Genomic DNA, 22697 nt, shown 5'->3' with positions numbered 1-22697 from the left:
GATTTTAGTCTACAAAAAATAAAGTTCGGAAGTAGTTGCAATAAAATACTTCTAGGTTTCTGTTTTAAATTTCACATCGATTCAAGTGTGGTACTTTTTTGTTATTGTAAAATTGACTTGCAATTAGTGTGAGTGATTTGTTATTCTTGTCTAGTTCACAGAGCATAGGTGTTAACACAAGTTTTATATGTGAATGTAGAAATTAAAATGAATGCATTCGGTAGAAGTTTGTTCTTAGTTAATGCCAACAAAACCTTACTGTAAGGTGTTAAGTCAACATGAGAATGTATCGCATGTTTTCTTTATTCTTGTTCTCATTAGCATATATGCTTGTGTACAGTAGTGATCACTGACACCTTGAAAATCCTGGTTAAATATTAAACCATAAAGACATCGGAACCTTGTTTGAAGTTTTATTGTAGTTCGGAGCTTTGTTTTTGTGGCTGGGGTCCAGCTTAGCAAGTGGCTTGTTTAAGATTAGATCGGTGGGATTTGACTAGTGACTATATATGATAATAAGGGACATCTATTTAAAAATGAAATAATTGATGCATGTTCAGATAGTTTGTGTAGTAGCACCAGCAGAGGGCGAACATGAGAACCCAATCCACATCACGCACACCTATATGAACTAGCAGAACATGATTCTGATTCGGTGCAGTTATATCATGACAAATATTGATAATGCACGTTTAAAAAGACTTGATTTAAAGAGTTTAGTTTCTTTTTTTTAAATGCAAAGTATAGACTCGACACTTGAGGTAATTATTAAACATGCATTTTTATAGTTCATTCGATTAAATTTGGGTTCACATCTGTGCTCCAACAACAATGCATTTATTTTTGATAGAAGATCAAAGAGAGAAAGCGCTGATGGATTCTGTTTTGTGAAGGCATAGAGGTTAAAAAAAACTATCTGATATGTCCCAAATGTTGAAGGTTCAATGCCTTTATTCATGAGCACGTGTGATGAAAATACTGTCATCATTAACCACCCTAAAGTTTCTGGTCCCCATTGACTTCATTCATTTTAATTTATTTATTCATTTTTTCATGCAATGGAAGTCACTGTTATGGAAGAACTGTTTGGTCAGCCATATTTTCCCAAATATCTTCTTTAGTGTTCAGCAGAAGTTTGGAACAACTTGAGGCTGAATAAATGACACAATTTTCCTTTTTTTTTGTGAACTCTCCTTTGATCTGGTTTGAGAATGATTCAGACTTCTCAAACATCATTCTTACTGTATTCAAGGTCACCGAGCATACATAAGATCACGTCTTACATAATGTTGACTGTCAATGCGCGTAAAATTCCACTTTTATTCCCTCCAAGTGTTATGTAACCTGCTCACATGAATGGCATGGATTTTTAACCCTTTGTGTTATGAATGGGTGAGGTGGATCATTACCGACACGAATTCGTTTATAACGTGTCTTTTTCTATTACTATTGAGCTCACGAGGCTACACGCTTGATCTGTCTCTATATTAATGCATCATCAGCGCGAGGAAGCGTTCATTTTGAATGAATGAGTCCGAATGAATGAACTCAGAAACTCAAACTTCCCCGCGCTTCCGCTCGCGATCCTCGAGACGCCGTGACGTCACGCTCTGGTGAGTCACGTCTCCCGCGGCTGGCCACTGCCGCTGACTTTTCGCGGGGTTTCCTCGCGCTGTGGAATGTTCTGTTCTCCCGCCAAACGGTAAACACGCTAATGAAGAGCGGTCATTAATTAAACACAAATGAAAGCCTTTCCTGTTGAATATGTGACTGTAATTGTCTGGGAAGGAAGCACTCGGTCTCATTAGTGAGCAAAGGCTGATGTGTGTGTGTCTCTAAATTAGGGCAGTTATTGTTTAGATCTGTTTCATGGAAAAAATGCACAACAATCAATTTATTTCTTTTTTACTAAAATGTAATTAATATCTTCATTTATGGACAGAAAACACTGGTTAACTCGAGAATAAAGAAAGCCTTGTTTTAAATATTTACATTTAGTCATTAAGCAGATGCTTTTATCAGAAGCGACTTACAAATGAGAAAAACAAAATCAATGTTTTTCTTTCAATTATATAATAGATTAAAAGAAAACAGATCGTTAGAATAGTAAAAGAAGTCTTTTTTATAGAAAACAAGCAGTTAGAAAGGTCATGTTTTTTATTGGAGTTATTACTTTGTGATTAACTATTAACTGTATTTAACTATTTAACTAAAATATAGTTATAGACCTTGATAAACCCAGAAATCTGACTTTTTTTCTGTGCAGTTATATCTGTCAATTCTGTTTTCTCTTCTTCTCTCAAGCACGAAACAATATAACCATAAACAAGTAATTGTGAAAGTAAAAGTAGTAATTAAAAAAGTGGGCCTAATTGCGACTTCTCACAATTCAGTTTTTTTTTTCATTGCAATTGCGAGTTTATATTCAACAAATATGACTTTTTGCTTCAGAATTGTGTTTCAAATTGAACCGCAAAATAAAAAGTTGCATTACTTTTTTGTGTGTGTAGAAATAAGCCTCTAAATCTCACTTATAATTATGGTACTGCACATAGTACAGTGAACTGTGTGCTTCGTTGTGTTATTAATTTTAACATATGATGCAGATGAATAGTTTGAGTAATGAGCTCAAGGGACTCCTCTCACATACACTTGAGAGAAGCAGTGGGCGTGGCTTCATTATTTTTAAGGGCTTCTTTCTAACATGTGTCCCTGCAGCACAGAAGCAGTCTGAAGTCTCTGGGGTATATAAAAAACAATACATTGTGTGGGTCAAAATGATAAACGTTTCTTTTATGCCAAAAATCATTAGGATATTAAGTAAAGATCATGTTCATGAAGATATTTAGTAAGTTTCCTACTGTAAATATATCAAAACTTAATTCTTGATTAGTAAAATGCTTTGCTAAAAACTTAATTTGAACAACTTTTAAGATGATTTTCTCAATATTTAGATTTTTTTGCTCCCTAAGATTCCAGATTTTCAAATATTTGTGTCTCAGACAGTTATTGACCTCCGAACAAACCACACATCAATGGAGAGATCATTTATTCAGCTTGTCATGCATCAGTTTATTCAGCTGATGCATGAATCTCAATTTAGAAAAATAAAAAAACCTTAACACTAGCTTTGTGCTCGAGGGTGACATATCCTTTTGTAAGGGAACAAAGTGATCATGTCATTCTGGGAGTGTTCAAATATCTAAGAAACAAAACAAACAAACAAAAAGGCATAGAGGAGATACATTACAAATGCTGAGAATAAAATACTGTATATACATTGTCTCGGGATAATTAAAATAAAAATGTTTACAGTTTTAAAAAACCTGTTTTTAAAAAGGTAATATTTGTATATATATATATATATATATATATATATATATATATATATATATATATATATATATATATATATATATATATATATATATATAATTTACTATACGAAAAATATATAAAAATAAACACTTCAAACTAATAATATGACATGAGCGTGTGAAACAGCGAGGCTCTGTTTTGGGCGGCTCCTCTCTGCTCCGCTCCGTTCAGAAGGTTCTGTTCTGTTCTGTGACGTTGATCAACTGGAATGTCTGATGAACGCGCGTTTACGCTGCACACGTGCTCACGTGTTGGCTCAGTCCACGTGCTGCGCTGAATAGGCCCCGCCTGTTGACTGATCGGCCACGCCCACCGGAGTTCATAAAGGTTCAGCAGGTCAGTCAGCGCAGCAGAAGTCTGGAGTGAACGCTTCTTCTAGTCTAGAGTTGAGTTACGCCTCGCTTTCTTCTCAAAACTCTTCAGAAGTCTTGTTTTAAACTCAGTACTGCCCTTCAGGATCTCTCAAGTATAGACTACTTACCCTGCAGACAGCGAGTTCAGTTATTCGACTTCTCCACACGCTCCAGAAGATACAAAAACACATGTAAGTTGCATGTTTACATCATTTTGCACGTTCATAACGTTTGCCTGAACGTTGTCATGGTTTATCACAACATCTGTTGGATTAATTTTATGCATGCTAATTATAAAACTAGTTGAGAGTCTCTTAGTGTCTCTTAGTGTTTCTGTAAAATAACAATCGAGTCAAACTAAGCCCTCCAGACTAACTGTAACCGAGATGTTCCCTGTCAGCTGAACGGATCCCCGTGGCTCGTGATTCTCGGTCGCTGTGTGAACGTTATCGTGAAGTTATATGTCACGGTCGAGTGTCTGTTTGCGTCGTGTTTTCCACCGGCTCACAACACGAGCTTCACGTTCACGTGGACCGAGGATAGAGTGGGCGTGTCAGGGTCCTTCCTGACCAATCAGACGAGCGCTCGGTTTCCCGCCGCCGTCTTGAACTTATTCGCCTCATGAGCTGCACATTCCGTCATATTAACCAATCAGAAGTGCAGCGAGCGAGACCAGTGAAATTATTATTTTAATAATTAAAAAAAGTATTGGCTAAAATATATATATATTGAGGCTATATATAAATATATAAATATATCTCAATCAATATTTTATTTTGTTACTTTTGTCAGTTTGTTACAATTATTTATATCTTTAATTTATTTCCTTTTTTTTAATTTTTTTTTTATCAATTTTGTCACTTAAACTCATGTATTAGGCAACGTTTTTAAGTTTTAAAAGTTAGGTTTTTCATCTTACACTTATTTCAGATCTAATTCAGTCACCAAAAGCAATAAATAACAACAATTTATTTTTTATAATTTAATAATTTATGCAGATTTAAAAACAGAGCGATTTTTATCTAATGTTAAAAAGTTAAAATTATAATAAAAATGAGTCACAAAATATATAATATTTGGAGGCTTAGTGATGATGTCATGATGATGTGCGGCGCCCTCTGCTGGTCACAGCTCTGCTCCGGAGGAACATGCCCTCACATATCCCTGCAGATCTGCCCAGACACGCTTCAGTCCTCAGGTCAGGGAGGACACCGAGCTCAGACACTGATCGTGTGTTTTCTGATGCAGATGGAGATGCACAAGCGGATCCTGCGGGCTCTCAGGAGCGGCCCGGCGCGGAGGAACCTCTTCGGTCCGGTGGATCGTGAGCAGCTCCAGCTGGAGTACCGTGATGCTCTGAGGAAGGACCTGGAGGAGGCGTCCCACCGCTGGGGCTTCGACTTCACCACCGAGACGCCTCTGCAGGGCGGAGACTTCCAGTGGGAGGGCGTGTCCGGGGTGAAGGTGCCCGTCCTGTACCGCTCCTCTCTGGAGGAGCATCCGTCGAGAACCGGCCCGTCCCGCGTGGGGAAAGAGAACATCCCCAGAACCCCAGAGAGATACAGCATTGTCCCGCAGAACATGGAGAAAACACCAGAAAAGAGGACAGAGCTGAAGAGGAAACAGACCAACATCACAGGTGAGGGGGCGGAGCCTAACAGAGACACGTTCTCAGAAATATGTTCATGTAAACTCAAACATGTTTATTATTTATTTAGTACCCAACGCAACATTTGGTTACTTTTTTATATTAAGTTTTTCGTCTAATATTTGTGTTTTATTTTGATTTAAGTTTTTTTTTTTTTTTTTTATCACCAGAAATATTTTTGTAGTTTCAGAATTCAGAGAAAATTTTAATCATCATGTGAATAATGCACAATGCAATGTTTGTTTTAATTTTTAGTTTTAAAATAGGTGTAATTTTTTTTTTATTGTTAAAATCACAACATTTAGTTTACTTTATAGATTTTTTAACTTTATTTTAATATATATTTATTTTTTAGTATTTTTAGTTATTATTTTCATAACAATAGCAGTAATCTGTAATTTATGCTGATTTAAATGATCATAGTATTTTCAGCTAATTCTTATCTAACATGAGGGAAAAACTAAAAGCGAGTTACAGAATTAAACATCTGAATGCATGATGAGTTTGTTCTGCATCAGAATCTAAAGAAAGCAACGGTGTTAGAACAGGAGTGAGATATGACTCAGACGTTTTGAGAGATGTTGAGTAATGACGTCTGTTAAACGAGGGCGTGTCTGAGAGTTTGACTAATAATAGAAGCATTCCCCCCGTCTCACGCTCTCTCTCTCTCTCTCTTATCACACAGATTTCTACCAGGCGAAGAAGAGAGTGGTGGCTACACCCCGCAAATCAGGACAATGACTCAAACACACACACACACACACACTCAGGAACGCTAGTGTGTCTCGTCTAGACTCTTGTTCTCACAGGAGGAACACTGACGCAAACCACCGCTTCTTCTCACCAGATCTTCTGTTTTTATACTCCGTCATCTACCTTCAGCCTCTCAAGAACTCAAAACAATCATCGTAGCATTTTTCCGTTGCGCCAAACGCAAGAAATGCGCAACTGTCCAGAACTTATTTTCCATCTTCCATCATGTTTTTGAATGTTTTTCATTAATAGGAAATTGCTTATCTGTCATTTCTTCTTTTTCTTGTTTATGTTCGCATGTCAATGGTTAACATTTATACAAATTTCCGTTAATGAAAATGCGTTATAATCCTTGTAAATCGACTAGGTTTTGTGTGGAGGCGGAGAAGAGATTCAGGAAAGATTTCAGAATTTGTCTCTCAGCGGGACGGCAAAATTATAACGAAAGAATTTAATTACGAACAATACGACAGGTTATAAAACACTGATTTTTTTTCAGTGTCCATGTATACAAATGTATTGCTTTATTGCACAATACTTGTAGCTAATTTGAAAAACTAACGTTTGGTGCCAAATGGTTTTTTTTTTTGCATATAAAAGTTGTTTATAATTCTAACCCTTCTAAGCTGACAGTATGTTCTCACACAACTCTCATAAAGGAGCTGCAGTTACGTTTTTACAACGTAAAATAATTGATAAACACTTGGCGTCGTTCGTGAAACACAATCAGAATTGCTTAGAAATGGGTTCTGTTTGTGTTCCTTGAACGCCGCTGCGATCACAGCACATTTACAGACACTTTCAGTTTTACTTGTAGCTACGGAAATACAAGTAACGTTTGTTTGAAATAAACGCAATCACGAACACTGAGCTTTCCACATTCACTAATTGAGACGCTGGAGATATTCATGTATGTTTCTCAAGTTTCGCATTCCAGCGAACGTTCATATCGGTTCTTGTTTTGTGATTATCCTCATATCCTGATACTTGTAGATTTCTGCGACCTTTCTGTAAATATCCTGTTAATATCAGAATTATTCGCCGATGATGTAAAATTGCACTTATTATTTTGAGTAGTGTAGCTTGTATATGTCTGTTATTGTTAAATAGCTCCGAATGTATGCTGTATTTATTTTACGGATGAATATTGTACCGTAAATTGACATGTAATTGTTCTTGTAATAAAGCTGTGTATAAAGAGAAACTCTTGCATGTGCAATTGATTTCTACAAATAACTATTCAATCTTTTGATTCTATACAAAACATGCACTACGTGCTTAAAGTAGTTTTCAAAACGTTCTTGCAAGGTTCTCTCAAAGTTATGAGCAAACGTTCTTAAAGTAACGTTGATGGAACGTTTGTTCAGAGTTACCTGGTTGTTAATAATGTTCGCACAAAAACATTCATGGAACCATTTCTAAAAGGTTGGTTGGGATGTTCATCTAACATTTTCTTTTTTCAGAACATTGTGAAAACCTTCAAATGTAACGTTCACATAATGTTTGCAAAAATGTAAAATGGAATGTGTTCTCAGACATTTGTATAACTAAAAAATATTTTTTTTTAAACTAGATGTTTAGAATATTCACAGAACATCAGAAATAACATTTCTGTTATTGATGGGAACATTAACAAAACGTTTTTAGGACATATTTTGGTTAGTTGGGTACTTCTTTCTGCTAATGTAGTCCTAATCCACCCTTTCTCTGGACTGGTAAGTGAATCGAGTAAATAAAGCCTATGTGTTATGTAAAAAAGTCAAATAACCTGTATTTAGAAATACAAGTATCCCAGTGTTAACGCGTTTTATTGTAATGTATTGAATGGCATCAAATTACTGCGTTAATTAGCTAGATTTAGGAAACATTAACTATAGATAAACAACTATTAGTTACAATTTGAATGTTAACGTTACCTGGGTAACGTCAGTTGTAAAGGAGGTGGAGCAAATTTTAAATTTTGACTTTTTTAAACAATTATCAATCATACCAGCAACATTCAGTAAATCAATTAAATCAATTTAATGTTGACTTTTGTGTATTTTAAACCATTAATTTTTGCATTGTACGTGTAAATGTAACCCAGTTTTTAATGCAATGTTTCCCATTTGTAAACCGAAGCGCACACAGGGACGATACAACCTTATTGTAATGCCAGAGATGCTATTTGTGTTAAAGCAAAATATTGCTTTAAATAAGAAAGCGTAACTTCAGCTGAGCGTCACACGCGTGTATAGCGTATAGCTTGTGTTTATGTGTGCAGCACACCTTCAGAATAGTGACCCAGTTGTTATGAAGCTTGTTGCTATGAGACTAACGTCAGCGTATCCCATCAGCCCCTCTGTCTATTTGGGAAATGTCCTGCACCCCCCCCCCCCCCTCCACCACACCTCACACACATATCCCTTAAAAATGTTTATCACTGTGAAAACACACACATCCCAAATTTGGTCTCATGAACACACAATGAAAGCAAACACACACATAGACCGTTTAAGCTGTGAGTGTGTGTGTGTGTGTGTGAATGCAAACACTGCAGTGTGTGTGTGTGTGTGTGACGCATGCTCCGCTGAACTCCCCTCCCCCTCTGCTCATCTGCTCCACAGCCTCGTCGAAACACTCCGACTAACACACGGCCGGAGAGACGAGAAAGAAACCTGAGATACAGGCGAGACAAAGATGAGAGGCACAGAACCGCAGCCGATACGGTCTCGAGCATGAAGCATGACAGACTGGAGCGAGAGATAGACAGCTAGAGGAGAAGGAGAGAACAGAGAGAGAGAGACAGACGGGAGGGACATGGCCCTCTTACACGTCTCTGCAGTCAAGCTGCACACCCTGGACTGAAGACCATGGTAATTTATCACCAATTCATCTTGTGTTCCTGTCTCGTACCATCCATCCATCCATCTGTCCATCATCACCCGTCTGTCTCTCTCTCACACGCTGTTCTGCATTTCAGTAACCAGCTGCAGTTTTGTTCTCATGTGTTGAACTCTCCCACTGTCATCTGACACACATCCCTGGGTTACACTGCATGTGTGTGTGTGTGTGTGTGTGTGTGTGTGTGTGTGCTGTCTCTCATCGCTCGGCTCCAACCTACTTTCTAAATGCGTCCACCAGCGGTCTGTAGATCGCACACACACACGCGCATGCTCTCGGCAGGTGACATGACTCAGATTGTTAAAAGTGTTAAAAGATGCATGGACTGCGCTAACCTTTAGAGGAGCCCTGCTGCGAGCGCATACAACAAACCTGGTGTCAGAGAAACAGGCGTACTATGTGTGCAGGGTGCATGCATGTGAAGATGCAAGACCGACAGTTACCTCTCGTGAAAAACCCTGATGTGTCAGTGCAACTCTGAACACACATGCAGACCATGCATCTTTTCATGCATGTGTGTGTTTTATCATGCATGGGAAATGCATGCACTGATGCATTATTATTTATTTGGAGTTTGAGATTTGCTTTGTATCATGTACGTGTGACATTCATTCATCCAGCTTGTTTTGGGAGTGAATTGCGACGTTGCATTTATGAATGATTCAAGATGCATAGTTACTATCCTACTGATGACATGCGCTTACTGTTTCAGATTGTTTAGTGTGATGATGTGTACATAGAGATATTTTCAGTGAAAGTGGGTCATGCTGTGTCTCTCTCTCTCTCTCTCTCAGTTTCTGTTCAGCTTCTAAACAGACGTGACCACTCACTCGTATGACAGAGGTGTCATGTTTCTGTTAGCATGACAGCGCAGCTCAGTGCTTTACTTTTTCATTGTGTGCATGCAGCTGGATAAAAGCGACGTGTCCACTCTCAGTCTACCGCCCCCCGTGAGCCATGGGGGGTCAGACGGGAACATCAGCGTGGAGACGGGGTCGGACGGGGCAGGCGGCGAGGTCCAGAGAACACGAGTGGCGCTGGAACACCTCCAGCAGAAGATCCTGAAGATCACCGAACAGATCCGCGTGGAGCAGGAAGCCCGTGACGATAATGTGGCCGAGTACCTCAAACTGGCCCACAATGCAGACAAGCAGCAGGCGTCACGGATCAAACAGGTGTTCGAGAAGAAGAACCAGAAGTCTGCGCAGACTATTGCACACTTGCACAAGAAGCTCGAGCACTACCACAAGAAACTCAAAGAGATCGAGCAGGTAATCTCACATGCATGCGCGCATTGTCCAACTGGGTTCCTCTAGATTGCCACTGTCCTGCAGAGTTTAGCTCCAATCCTGATCAACCAACAGTGAAACAACAGCGAATCAGGTTTCTTGACACTAAAACCAACATTTTGGCACTAAACACTGCAGGACATGGGCACTCGAGGACCGATGCTGCCTATCCCTGTTCTAGAGTAATGACGTGTAATCCCTGTTCTGCAGAATGGTCCTGCACGCCAGCCCAAAGACGTCTTCAGGGACATGCAGCAGGGGCTGAAGGACGTACGTGCCAATATGAGAGCAGGAATCAGTGGTTTCGGAGGTGGAGTAGTGGAAGGAGTCAAGGGTGGAGTCTCGGCGCTCACGCACACCGCCGTCGTCTCGAAACCCCGAGAGTTCGCTAGTCTCATCCGCAACAAGTTCGGCAGCGCCGACAACATCGCCCACATGAAGGACTCTCTGGAGGATGGGCACACGGAGGAGACGCCCAGAGCTCTGAGTGGCAGTGCCACGCTGGTCTCCAGCCCCAAATACGGCAGCGATGACGAGTGCTCCAGCGCTACTTCTGGGTCACCGGGTGGAAGCAACTCCGGCGGGGCGGGAGCGACAATGGGCAGCCCGCGACTGGACGGACATCACCACCACCATCATCACCACCACCAGTCCTCGTCCTCCTCCTGGGATGCCCTGCTGGAAGGCCTCCAGGAGATCAAAGTCGGTCAGGTGCACATGGAGGACGCCATCGAGGACATGAAAGCACAGCTGCAGAGCGACTACAGCTACATGACCCAGTGCTTGCAGGAGGAGCGATACAGGTAAGACCACACCTACAGCAGATCCAATGCTTTCTAGAGCCAGATCTTCAGGTGTGTTCTTCCCTCTCTCCTCCAGATACGAGCGTCTGGAAGAGCAACTCAATGACTTGACGGAGCTCCATCAGAACGAGATGAGCAATCTGAAGCAGGAGCTGGCCAGCATGGAGGAGAAGGTGGCGTACCAGTCGTACGAGAGAGCGAGAGACATCCAGGTGACTAAACTTGATAAGAAAGGGTGTCCACTCCTGCTCCTGGAGGGCCACTGTCCTGCACAGTTTAGCTTTCAATAGATATTAAAAACACCTAAAGCAGCTAATCACAAGCTATGTTTACTTCCAAAGTTTCCATGTCCTTCCAATGAGTTGAAGAAAACAAATCGTCTCTTTCTGATTATCTTGCGTTACTTATCACTAAGAATTCCTGAATTTCCTGCAGTAGGAGAAGGCACTGTATAGGTGTAGAGTAATGGACAGAAATTCATTGGGAGCTGTTTTAAGAAGACAGTCCCGAAAACTTTAATACAAAAATGCACACATTGAATGGTGCCATATTTGCAAAAGCTGAATCACCGACAATTTAGGCGATTTAGAAATCCGAACGCAATTTTTTAGGTCCAAAAAGAGGACATGTCTGGGGAAAAGAGGACGTATGGTCACCCTACCACATAAGTTACAAACAAGTAATGTTATTTCTGTGTAGATTATATAACATAACAGCTTGGAAAACAGACAAAACTGAAATGGTAAGAAGCATTATTTGAGAAAAGGGTGTAAAAAAAAAAAAGTGTAATTTTCTCCTGATAAAAACTCTGAGCAGACCTATAAGTACAGTGTTATATGTGATTTGAATTTTGTGAAAGAGAGTGCCTCTTTTGATACATTTTAAGCCGGGCTTCAGGTGCGTTAACTTTTGAATTTGTGATCTTGTTGACACGTTTTACGAGAAAACATAATCATCAGATCTATACACCTTTCACTTTTTAAGACTGAAACAAAAGATGGCTACAGAAACAACGGTCGCGGTCTGGAGCGCTGATATGCACTTAATCTGAGTTGCAATGGGGTCAGAAGTAGCGATACACTGCTTCACTGGATATAGGAGGAGTGATAAAGGTCTATTCCGATGAGTTTGGGTGTTACCCAGGTGTGTGTTTGCCCGCAGGAAGCAGTGGAGTCGTGCCTCACCCGCGTCACCAAACTGGAGCTGCAGCAGCAACAGCAGCAGGTGGTGCAGCTGGAGGGAGTGGAGAACGCTAATGCCCGAGCCCTGCTGGGGAAACTCATCAACGTCATCCTGGCCCTGATGGCGGTGCTGCTGGTGTTCGTCTCCACCATGGCCAACTTCATCACGCCCCTCATGAAGACGCGCGCCCGGGTCGGTGCCACCCTGGCCCTCGCGCTCTTCCTGGTCACACTGTGGAAACACTGGGACTGGCTGGAGCTCTGCCTGCTGCCCAGCTGAAGAATACACGTCCAGAACTGTGACTCTACTGAGACGCATCCCTTACATCGTATCAGAAGAGGGTGAGACCTTGAAGGACGTAAGAGAAAGATCCATCCATGGCCTGAAGGTGGTGCTAGACCGTGGCTCTGCATTTCCTGTCTTTTCCTTCTGAATGGGTGTCTTTTACGGCTGCGCGATTAATAAGAACGCATATCTCATCGGTAAAGCTGGTTCTGTGATCAGTAGTGAATCTCCATCAGGTGCTTTCAGATGGAGCGGCATTTAATACACACTGACAATCTACGCGGAAAAAGAAAAAAAATCGCAGGCGATATAATCGCGCAATTTTGAAATTGAAGAAATTGTTCGCGATAATAAAAGCTGTTTGCGTAGCTTCTCGGTGAACTACGACACTGTGTATTAAATGCTGCTCTATCTGAAAATGCCACAATTAATAACTTTTTACTCCAAACTTGCTTCGTGACGTCAGTCGAGCGTTTGAAAGTAATTCTTCTGTGAGATGATGTGGCTTCTCAAATAGAATAAGACACGCAACATATTTCCAGCAGTGATGAAGGTTATGTCGATTAGCATTGCATTACTATAATAACAATTAAAATAAGAAGATTAAATCTCATATGAAAGCAGTTGAATCTTGTTTTTAAGCTAGCGCAAGAGATTTCCTGGGTTTCTTCAGATGGAGATTAACCACTGATCACAGCTTTTGTCTAATCGTGATTGTGATTTCATTTCTGTTTATCGCGCAGCCATAGTTTGTTCCTTTTTATTTAAGACCACTGAGCTCCCTTTTGCTTTAACTAATGAATGTTAAAACTGGTTCTTAGAGCGGAGACCAGACATCAGAGTCTAGAGGATGGTCTTCTGCTGATGCATGGCTTTCATACCAACACATGATCCCATTTCAGATCCAGACATCTGAAGAACTCTTTCATGCTGACACCAAAACCGTCTCAAATGTGCTGCGTTTGGTTTGTTTCGTCTCTGTGGAACTCAGTGTCTGTTATTTATGAAATATCTCATCATGGAGGAGAATGAAACTTTCGTCATTTTACTTTGTGTATTGTTAAGTGATAGGACGGAAAGGCAGAAACGTAACGTCGGTAGTCATGAATCAATACTACATCCGTCATCAGAACACTTTTGTAAACACAGTAATAGTGTAACACTCACTGTTAGCATGGTCATATTTCTCATGTTTCTATCCGTTTGCTAGATCACAACGCCACTGTATTCTTCATAAATACATTTGCAAATACATGCTACGATTTGTTTCCTGTTTTGTTATAATTTTGGTGAACATATTTTTTGCATCGGTGTGACAATCTGTTGCTTTAATCCAGATTAAATTCATTAATCTCAGGATGGATTACAAAATCACATGAACCTGCTTCCGGCTCAAAATGAGACAGATATGATCTTCAACTCATACAGCATGCTACGTTTCTGAAATAGCCTCTTTAAACTCAAACAGGTTAAAGATAGAGAGTTTGTCACAAACTTAATCCTGCTCTATAATCATCAGATGTAACGTGGTTCATTGGTAATTAATACATCTGCTCGGTTCACTCATTTAAACACTGCTCAAGGACGCCACCTGGCGCTCAGATGGAGGTCTCACACTCTTCATTATCTTCCTGATGAGAAGCAGCAGCTTTCTTTAATTTACATTATGCAAATAAGATTGATCTGACAAACTTGGAAACGAGGACATGGCTAATATCAGAAGTTAAGTGAAAAGATAAGCACTTTGATATTGTTTATATACATCGATTATTTGATATTTATTCTTATTTTAGATATCATTGAAAAACTGTCCTTAGTTGCGTCCACGGACCGTTTGCTAAAAGCGTTTATTAAGTATTAATATACATATAAATATTTTTTTAAATATATGCTGTGTGTGTGTATACACATACAATAAATGTACCCGGTACACTCATTATGTAAACAAAAACTTTTATTTCGGATGCGATTTATTGTTTGACAACACTAATTTAATTTTAATGTACTATATAATTTAACATCTAAATCATTTATAACTTCCTGCGGTCCTCGGTCACTTTAGTAGAAAGAAAAAAAGAAGAAAAAATTATAAAAACAAATCGTAGCTTCACTGATAATAAAATCTTCATGGTTACTTTCATGACACTAATCCTTACTATTAACAATTTTACATAACATATTTATTTTATCTCATAATTCTGACTTTTTTTCTCGCAAATGCAAGTTAATATATCCTAATTCGGACTTTATAACTCGATTGAGAGACTTAAGAGTTTAGTTTTCTGCCACCAGATAGGCTCCGCCCACACTCGCACACACAATCCCAGTATTTTACGTCAATTTCATTGATAAACGTTCTTATCGCTGTGTGACAAGCTCTTGTAATGTGCGGAGAACATTTTTGAAAATGACATTTGTTCAGTATAATCTGTAGTCTGTTTAAACCTAACTATTTTGTACCGTATGCATATAATTCAGTCAGTATCTCTCCCGGGTTTCTGCGACCGTGATGCGCGCGCATCCTCAATGTTTCCAGACCTGTAAGTGGTCTCTATCGAGTCCTATACAGACATCCAGTGGTTACAACATGAAAGAACATGTTTTCTTTCCTTGCCCTAACCAGGTGCGAATCTGCCGTCAAAAATGGGATTTTATGGGCCTAGTCTCGATTTTAATCTGAAATACTGCACTTATGATTTTTTTTAAAGTACTGTTTTCGATGGAAATAAATTATAATTATTGCATAAATATTATTAGTAGCACAGAATTCTATAAAAATAATGAAAAAGATAAAATAGTATTAGCAAATAAGATACTAGCTTGATTTAACTAATAATTCCATTGTTTCATATCAGTTTATCAACTCACGAACCCCAGTTCTGCCAAACCTCTTAACAGCAAGAACGAGCAGATGTATAAATGGTTTCAGTTCATTTAAATATTCTTTCAAAGTAACACATGTGCATTTAAACACACCAATATTCTATGTATAGAGTTGACTATGAGCCTTACTACATACATCAGCAGGTATTATAATTACACCAGATCGTGAAAATGTTTGTCTATACACACACACACACACATGTTGGCAAGCAATGATGTGAATCAAGTATAAAGCAGACAGTAACTCAAGGCTTCATGATTTTTACTTTTTTTTATTCACTATCATCAGGAAGATCCCACAAGATCTATAAAGTCGATAACAGGCACTCTCACAATACAGGACAAAGGTGAAGGGTCAGAGGTCAGCAGTCACTCCCACACACACACACACATAACTAGACATTCAGCGTCATAGGATTGTTGGGTCATTTACCACTGATGTAAATGAAGAGGCTTTCTGTTTTCCTGAATTTGATCCCGATTAGAAAGAGTAGAAAAGTGTCGGTATCAAAGGTGAAGGATTCCTGATTGAGAGCGTGTGATGATGGTATTGCTGGGTGAGCGTCCGTGTGTGTGTGTGTGTGTCTCTCGACAGCAGGAACGGTCCTCCGGTGAGAGACACACAGTCTACGAGGAGCGCTGCGTGTAGAACAGGATGTAGGCCTGAGTGCCGCACACCTCCTCCACACTGCACACGTTCATCTCCGAGTCGTTACAGTGAACCCAGAACCCTGCAACACAAACACCGTTACTCATACGCCAACAGAACGGAGCACGTCTACCCAGAGTACATTGCTGCTTTGGAAGCGTGACTCACCTCCTTCAGTGTTATAACAGTAGGCCGTGTAGTGCCCTGAGCCAAAGCCTTTCCCATGATGCATCACTACAGCAGATAGGTCATAGGTGTAGGCTTCTCTCTGCGGCGTCAGAGCGGCGTCCGAGCAGCAGTATGGTTGTATATTCAGGACCTGATCAAAAGCCACGTGGACGCCGATCTTCTCCCTGTGATTGCGACCGGACCACCTGGTCAAGTGAGGAGGGGATCGTTAGCATGAGGTGTGTTCAAACCAGGGGAGTCCAATACTGCTCCTGGAGGACCAACGTCCAACACCGTTTAGCTCCAACCAGATCTGATCTGAAGATCATGAAGAGCTGCTTCAGTTGTGTTTGGAGCTAAACCGTGCAGGGACAGGATTGGACGCCCCCGGTTCTAATGAAGGAAGACGTTAAGAAGGTGTTCTGACTGACCGGAAGCGTTTGAGGTGTAGCCGCAGCACCTGAGGTAAACGGCAGATGAGTAACTGCTTACACGCCTCCGAAAGAGACCGGGGCTTATGGGACGATTTACGCCGCTTTCCTGAAAATGCAGGAAGTTTAGATGAATGCATCAACACCTTTGTGATGTCTGTAAGAAAGGTGCTTACTGTTGCAGAAGTTGCAGGCGTAGATGCAGCCCTCCAAATCCTCGGTCTCGGTGAACTTGGCGAGCATCTCTGAGAGCGAGCAGCTCTGTCGACACGCCGCGGCGCTGGGCTTCTCCATCCGGTGGTATCTTTCTGGGAACTCCAGAGACAAATCCCAGAACGGCTCCACCGTGTTCGACTTGCGCTTGCAGGACAGACACGTTACCTGCAGGTGCAGTTTAATAGTGATTTAGTTCAGTGGTCATTGATTCAGTCAATTCAATATGAAACATTTAAACTTGTGGTTCCCAAACACATTCCTGGAGCCCTTCAACACATTTAACACATCTCCTTTCACACTCAAAATAGAGTCTCTACTAAAAAGGTGACGACTCGAGTTGGGTGTGTTTAAATAGATATAATAGCAGTGAATGGGGGTTGAGATCTTAAAGATTTCTTTTGGACTATTGCTAAATAAAAGCCGCTAACTGCCATTATAAATCTTGGAAGAGCCCAGATGTTTTTAAATCCAACACCAATTAGATTTATCTTTAAGAAGAAACTCATATACACCTATGAAATTAGTCATTTTCATTTTTGCTTGACCTGTCCCTTTAATTCAGTAGTGTTGGGGGATCTCCAGGAACAAGTTTGGGAACCACAGGTAAGTTGCACGTCACCTGGCTGAGCAGCTGTCCGTGGAAGATAGTGTTGAGCACTTTAAGGACTTGTTTGGACAGTTTCCGCTGTGTGATTGGAATCAGGATGTGTTTCTTGGGTCCGTCGGACTCCAGTTCCTGCTGGACTTTGTCCAGAAGCTCACACAAGAACTCTTGCGCGTCCTGCTGGTCGTATCCGCGGAACGCCGGGATCAGGTTCCACACAGAGTGCAGCATGGCAAACGGAGACACCAGTGACCAGCGCCCCGACCACATGACCCTGAAGAGCGTGTGCAGCTCGTGACACAGTGACATCTGCTGCCGAGCCGAGGACCGCGGCTCTTTGGGCTGCACCAGTTCTGCCGAGCTCAGGCTAGGCGTGATGCTCTGTTTGCAGAAGGTGCCGCCGCTCGCCCTCCCCATGCGTCCCAGCGCACTGAGGGCTCCCTGCGAGTGGTTGGTCTTAGCCAGCAGCTCCTCGGTCTCACACAGGTCCAGTGTGAGGAAACACTCCCTGAACTTCTGCAAGTGACTCAGCACCTGGAGAATGGAGTTCATGTAACACGTGTTCCCGAGGTTGCGCAATCCAGTGACTCCGGGCGCAGGCTTCCTGCGTCGTGACGTCTGCGAGGAGTGATACCGGTGCAGGCGGCCCGCGTTACGAAGTGGTTTGCGTGACAGGGGCTTGCTGGATAGTGACAGCAAGGACTGTTTGGGAGCCGAAGGGAGTCGTTCCGGAGGTTCACGGAACTTCCGAGGAATAAGTGCGAGAGTCGTTCGAGGAGCCTGGGTGAGCAGCCGCGCGCTTTTCCTCGGAGGCACGTTGGCTAGTTCTCCCATGAGCCGCTTCTTGACTTCCCTGCGTTGTCTGCGCTTCTCCTCTCGCTCTCGCTCCTGCTTCTCCTCGCGCTCCCGGTGTAGCTCCTGCTGTCGGCTCCTCCAGCAGCGCAAGGCACTTTGAAGGAGAGTTTTCCGTCTGTGCCACAACGCCGTCTGCATAGCACCATCCCGCGCTACCTCGTGCACTCTTACTGCGCTAACGGACGTCGATGACCGCAGGGAGCGCTGACCAGGGCTGCGGACGGTAGAAAGCGCCCCCCGAAGGAGCTTCAGGTCGCCCTCCACATTATCATTCAACGCGTAATCTCCACACGCGAAACAGAAGACGTCCAGTTCACGTACGTCCATGGCTAGCGGGTGCTGCGTCATCTGGTAGTGACTCAGGGAGTGTTCCTCCATGTAGCGGCCGCACGCCACGTGAGCGCACTTCAGACAAGCCCAGACGGACTCCGTGGTGCCGCAGTCCACGCAGCGCCACATCTGCGGGTTGAGGATGGAGTGGCCCTGGCCCAGACGGAACCGCACCACATGCTTACAGCGATCCATGTCTCCCAACACGCATGAGCACTTGGAGTCAGGAACCACACGCCATGACCACACTCATCCTGAGGACAAGATAACGCAATGTTCGTAAGCTACCATTTAAAGTAATGCATTAATGCTGACAAAGACGAATGAAAACATGCATGTCTCAATAAGTGCTTTCGCACCGCATAGCTATAGGAACTTCGTTCTTTTCCTTGTTGCATTCAGGAACTCTGAAGCATCACACAGCATCGTTTTCTCATTCTAAACAACAATATTTAATGTATTTGGTTGGTGTAGACTTTAATAAAATCACAATCAAAATCAAATCTAATTGGTAGAAAAAATTATTTATTGTTGGTTTCCTATAGCTGTATCCCCTCTAGCTACAACCACACATATCACGTAATTACTGTATCTGTATTACTGTAAGGATAGGTTTAGGTTTGAGGTAGGTGTAGACGTTAATAAACCATAACTTTACAGGAGCATTTTTCGTAGTCGAAGTGTACTATCCACTGTTTTAGTGTGAGGTAGCAAAATCTGACAGAACACCGGCTCTGAAGTAGAAAGCTAATTCTGTTCCCCCAAAAGGAATTGCTAGAATTTAATACTTTCTAGTTCCTGCGGTGCAAACACGCCAAAGACTGGGAAGTGCCACCAATAGTTCTAGGAAGTATTTAAAGGTTCCCCAAGGCGAAAGTGCCTGCTGCAACGCTTCTCTTTAAGAAACACTACTCACTTTGAGAAAGGTGGAGGTCCAGCATCAGAGCGGACATGTGCTGTCTCTGTACAGTTTATTAGACTTCATCCTGCAGAAGGAAAACTGCTGTGGAAGAAAGAAACTGAATATATATTCTGATTTTAAACATGATCAAGAGTGTGTGTGTGAATGTGTTAGAGTTGTGTGTATGTGACTAGATAGTGTTCTCTAGATGGATGACTGTATTCTTGAGTGTTTGTCTCACAATGCAGTGTGTGTACACGTATGAGTGTGTGTGTGTGTCTCTGTTTGAACGTGTGTGTGTGTGTGTGCTAACCCGCTAGCGCTACTCACAGAACAAAAGACGCTCCGGCGGGAGACACGCGGAACCCGCGGCAGCGGTGGATCCGGGAGGTTCCGGTACCGGCGCTCGCTCGGTGTGTCTGTGTGCGTGATTATACCGGCGCGAGAGATCCGTTACTTTAAACCCGCTGAACAAAAACCATATAAAGAGCTGCAGCCGCTGAGTAAACTCAGACCACGAAGGCACCGATCGGCTCTCAAATACTGCTCCCACGGCACGGTCCTCCGCGAAACAGCCGGTCAAATACGTTTGGCGAGTTAAACGACGGTTGATATTTGCGCGGGGCTCTTTTTACACTCGCCTTCGGCTGTTATTTACCGCCATCATCTGCACGCGAGAGCTGTCACCATTTTCGGCTCAACCGAACTCGCCCAGAGCCGGCGTCACTGCGCTCTGATTGGCCGAGGAGCGATCAATCGCATGACGACAGTGCTCTGATTGGTCGAGACGGTGGAGCCGGTCTCTCATCTGTTCTGGAGGTCTCTGTCAGGGTTTAAAGCTCCAAACAGATTAACCTCGTCCATGGCATGAGTCTTTATTTAAATGTTTCACATTTTAAAGATGATTTTCATAAGCAAGCTCATATAAAATTAACACTTATTATGAGGTTTCTCATTAGTGGGAAAATATGAGAGCAAATGAGTGTAAACAAAGGTTTAAGTATGGACTTTGCATAATGAAGTAGCCTACATAGAGTATATGCTTACCCAGCATGCTTTGCGACTACTTATAACCAAGCAAAATGGGTAATTTATATACATTTCTTTATTTACACTATTTACATGAGCAGAGTTAGTAAAGTCTCGTGGCTGTGAATAGAAGTTAGCATTGTTGTGATTTGCATGATGCTAGTTTAAGATCATTTGTAGTAGAGATGATCGCAGGTGGCTCTGTGTTCATCCACAGTGTGTTCTGCTCACACACATGCAAATCAATTGGTCATCTGCCTCCTCGTCTGTTCTGCATAAATGCAAATGTGGTGTTCCTGTACAAACATCAACATACAAAGGCAAAATCAGAAGATCTATCGTGGGATGTATTTTAAATGTTTTCATATTGGCGGTATGTAGCTGCTTGCCCATGCAAACTTTCAGAGAAACTTCCTACTAGCTGATAATCACCTGGGGGGAAAAAATGCGTGTTTTTCAATTTTTTAACCAATTGACAAAAAAAAATTATATAAAAGATTATGTTTTGAAGCCTTCCGAGCACACAGGCGACCCCTGCTGGTCTGGAGGAAGTGACGAGCTCCAGTATAAACATGTATAATGACACACTTTACAAGACTTTTTTTTACACTTTTTCCTGAAAATCTAATACATTTAGGGTAAACTACAAATCCTTACTCACCATTAATTAAATGTCTATGATTTGTGGTGTTTTATTCATTTGTAGTGCTTTTTTGTGTGTTTCTGAGATTATCTGGTCAATTAGAGACAAAAAAAAAAACACATAATATCAAGCTTATAATGTGTTTTAATGTCACTAATGATGAGGATTGTATGATGTTTGGATCAGATATACTTGAGTTCATCTTTACCACTGTTTAGAACACTTTATACCAATTTAGTATACATGCAACTGCATTATATTCTTATTAAGTACATAAATATGTTAATAATTTGTAGTCCAGCTACTTAGTATGAAATAAATTTATATCAAATACATTTGGGCATAATTATTTTCACTGCAGGGTACAGCCAAGACTTGTAAAAAGGCTTGAGAAGTATTATTTGATGCAGTTCCTGTGAGTGAACACGAGAGGGCCTATATCCTCCAGAACACAACAGATCAGATCTGGAGGTTCAGTCTGCCTCAAGAATGATAAACAAATCATTGCTGTCCTATCTCACAAATGCCAGAGGAGAAATCGAGCGAAACTAATCTTCAGAAATGACAGAAATCCTGTTGTTATTTTTAACTATACATTTCGCTTTTATGACAAAAATCATTAGGATATTAAGAGTTCATGTTCATTAATATATTTAGTAGATTTCCTATCGTAAATATATCAAAACTTAATTCTTGATTAGTAATATGCATTCCTGAGATCTCATTTGAACAACTTTAAAACTTGAATAAACTCAAAACTATGAGAATAAAGTCATAGCAATACAGCAATAGTCTTATACAAGATTAAACTTGTAAAATTATGAATAAAGTCATAGCACTGTGTTATTAAAGTGACAATATATTGATAATATTAAAGTCATAATATAAGTCATAATAACGAGGTTGTAGCAAATAAGAAAATAAAGTTTTAGATGAGATAAAATTTAATATTTTGAGAAGAAACTTTTTTTAAAAAAGCTCAATTTTTTTAAATGAAAAACTTTTACATCTGACGAGTTTGCTTCTTACATTACTATTTTGATTATTCACTTGTTTATGCCCAAATCAAAAAGATAATTGCAGCTTTTTATCTCAAAATCCAGATTTTCTCACAATTCTGAGAAAAAAGTCATAATTGCGAGATAAAAATAATAATTTTTTCTTTTTTTTTGCAGTTGCGAGTTTATATGTAACAATATTTTTTTCTCCACATTGCAAATTCACATCTCTCTATTCTCAGTTCATATCTTTTCATTGTAAATTCGGATATGAAGTCAGAATTGTAAGAAGTCTCACAGAAACAGGTTTCCAAGTAATTATTAAATCATTAAATCAACATCATTTTCCTGTTGAAATCATTAGACCGATAACTTATAAATAAATAAATAAAATAAATTAATTTAGTTTTTTTTGA

The 22697-nt window shown here is 41.0% G+C and overlaps 3 protein-coding genes across 7 annotated transcripts; 2 read left to right on the top strand and 1 right to left on the bottom strand.

Moving 5' to 3' along the window:
* The first annotated feature begins 3669 nt into the window (after positions 1-3669).
* LOC127987607 (cyclin-dependent kinase inhibitor 1) lies at positions 3670-7336 on the top strand. 2 transcript variants are annotated; one of them, XM_052589983.1, is made up of 3 exons: positions 3670-3922; positions 4980-5370; positions 6065-7336. In XM_052589983.1, exons 2-3 carry the CDS (start codon positions 4980-4982, stop codon positions 6118-6120), a joined length of 447 nt encoding a protein of 148 aa, XP_052445943.1. In that variant the 5' UTR covers positions 3670-3922; the 3' UTR covers positions 6121-7336. The 2 variants fall into 2 exon arrangements, with proteins under 2 accessions (XP_052445943.1, XP_052445942.1); XM_052589982.1 differs by lacking the exon at positions 3670-3922 and having other exon boundaries at positions 4788-5370.
* Positions 7337-8722: 1386 nt separating this feature from the next.
* LOC127987583 (transmembrane and coiled-coil domains protein 2-like) lies at positions 8723-13828 on the top strand. 3 transcript variants are annotated; one of them, XM_052589953.1, is made up of 5 exons: positions 8723-8987; positions 9924-10286; positions 10515-11107; positions 11184-11319; positions 12269-13828. In XM_052589953.1, exons 1-5 carry the CDS (start codon positions 8985-8987, stop codon positions 12566-12568), a joined length of 1395 nt encoding a protein of 464 aa, XP_052445913.1. In that variant the 5' UTR covers positions 8723-8984; the 3' UTR covers positions 12569-13828. The 3 variants fall into 3 exon arrangements, with proteins under 3 accessions (XP_052445913.1, XP_052445912.1, XP_052445914.1); XM_052589952.1 differs by having other exon boundaries at positions 9810-10286; XM_052589954.1 differs by having other exon boundaries at positions 9810-10286; positions 12273-12558.
* A 1881-nt stretch (positions 13829-15709) lies between these two features.
* Positions 15710-20357, bottom strand: LOC127987576 (ubiquitin carboxyl-terminal hydrolase 49). 2 transcript variants are annotated; one of them, XM_052589944.1, is made up of 7 exons: positions 19942-20357; positions 19627-19713; positions 17541-18964; positions 16882-17086; positions 16706-16814; positions 16275-16480; positions 15710-16188 (listed from the first exon to the last, which is right to left on the bottom strand). In XM_052589944.1, exons 3-7 carry the CDS (start codon positions 18903-18905, stop codon positions 16085-16087), a joined length of 1989 nt encoding a protein of 662 aa, XP_052445904.1. In that variant the 5' UTR covers positions 18906-18964; positions 19627-19713; positions 19942-20357; the 3' UTR covers positions 15710-16084. The 2 variants fall into 2 exon arrangements, with proteins under 2 accessions (XP_052445904.1, XP_052445905.1); XM_052589945.1 differs by having other exon boundaries at positions 19627-19710.
* Positions 20358-22697: the final 2340 nt, after the last annotated feature.

This window comes from Carassius gibelio, chromosome B22 (assembly GCF_023724105.1).
Source record: "Carassius gibelio isolate Cgi1373 ecotype wild population from Czech Republic chromosome B22, carGib1.2-hapl.c, whole genome shotgun sequence".
NCBI lineage: Eukaryota > Metazoa > Chordata > Actinopteri > Cypriniformes > Cyprinidae > Carassius > Carassius gibelio.
This window is presented reverse-complemented; position numbering and strand designations above follow the sequence as displayed.

Coding starts and splice junctions, on each gene's coding strand:
- LOC127987607 (XM_052589982.1), top strand. CDS start 4,830: ATGATGATGTGCGGCGCCCTCTGCTGGTCACAGCTCTGCTCCGGAGGA. Junction 5,371..6,064: donor GAAACAGACCAACATCACAG/GTGAGGGGGCGG, acceptor CTTATCACACAG/ATTTCTACCAGGCGAAGAAG.
- LOC127987583 (XM_052589952.1), top strand. CDS start 9,918: ATGCAGCTGGATAAAAGCGACGTGTCCACTCTCAGTCTACCGCCCCCC. Junction 11,108..11,183: donor TTGCAGGAGGAGCGATACAG/GTAAGACCACAC, acceptor TCTCTCCTCCAG/ATACGAGCGTCTGGAAGAGC. Junction 11,320..12,268: donor AGAGAGCGAGAGACATCCAG/GTGACTAAACTT, acceptor GTTTGCCCGCAG/GAAGCAGTGGAGTCGTGCCT.
- LOC127987576 (XM_052589944.1), bottom strand. CDS start 18,905: ATGGATCGCTGTAAGCATGTGGTGCGGTTCCGTCTGGGCCAGGGCCAC. Junction 16,815..16,881: donor CGCCTGCAACTTCTGCAACA/GTAAGCACCTTT, acceptor CTGCATTTTCAG/GAAAGCGGCGTAAATCGTCC. Junction 16,189..16,274: donor CTGTTATAACACTGAAGGAG/GTGAGTCACGCT, acceptor TTTGTGTTGCAG/GGTTCTGGGTTCACTGTAAC.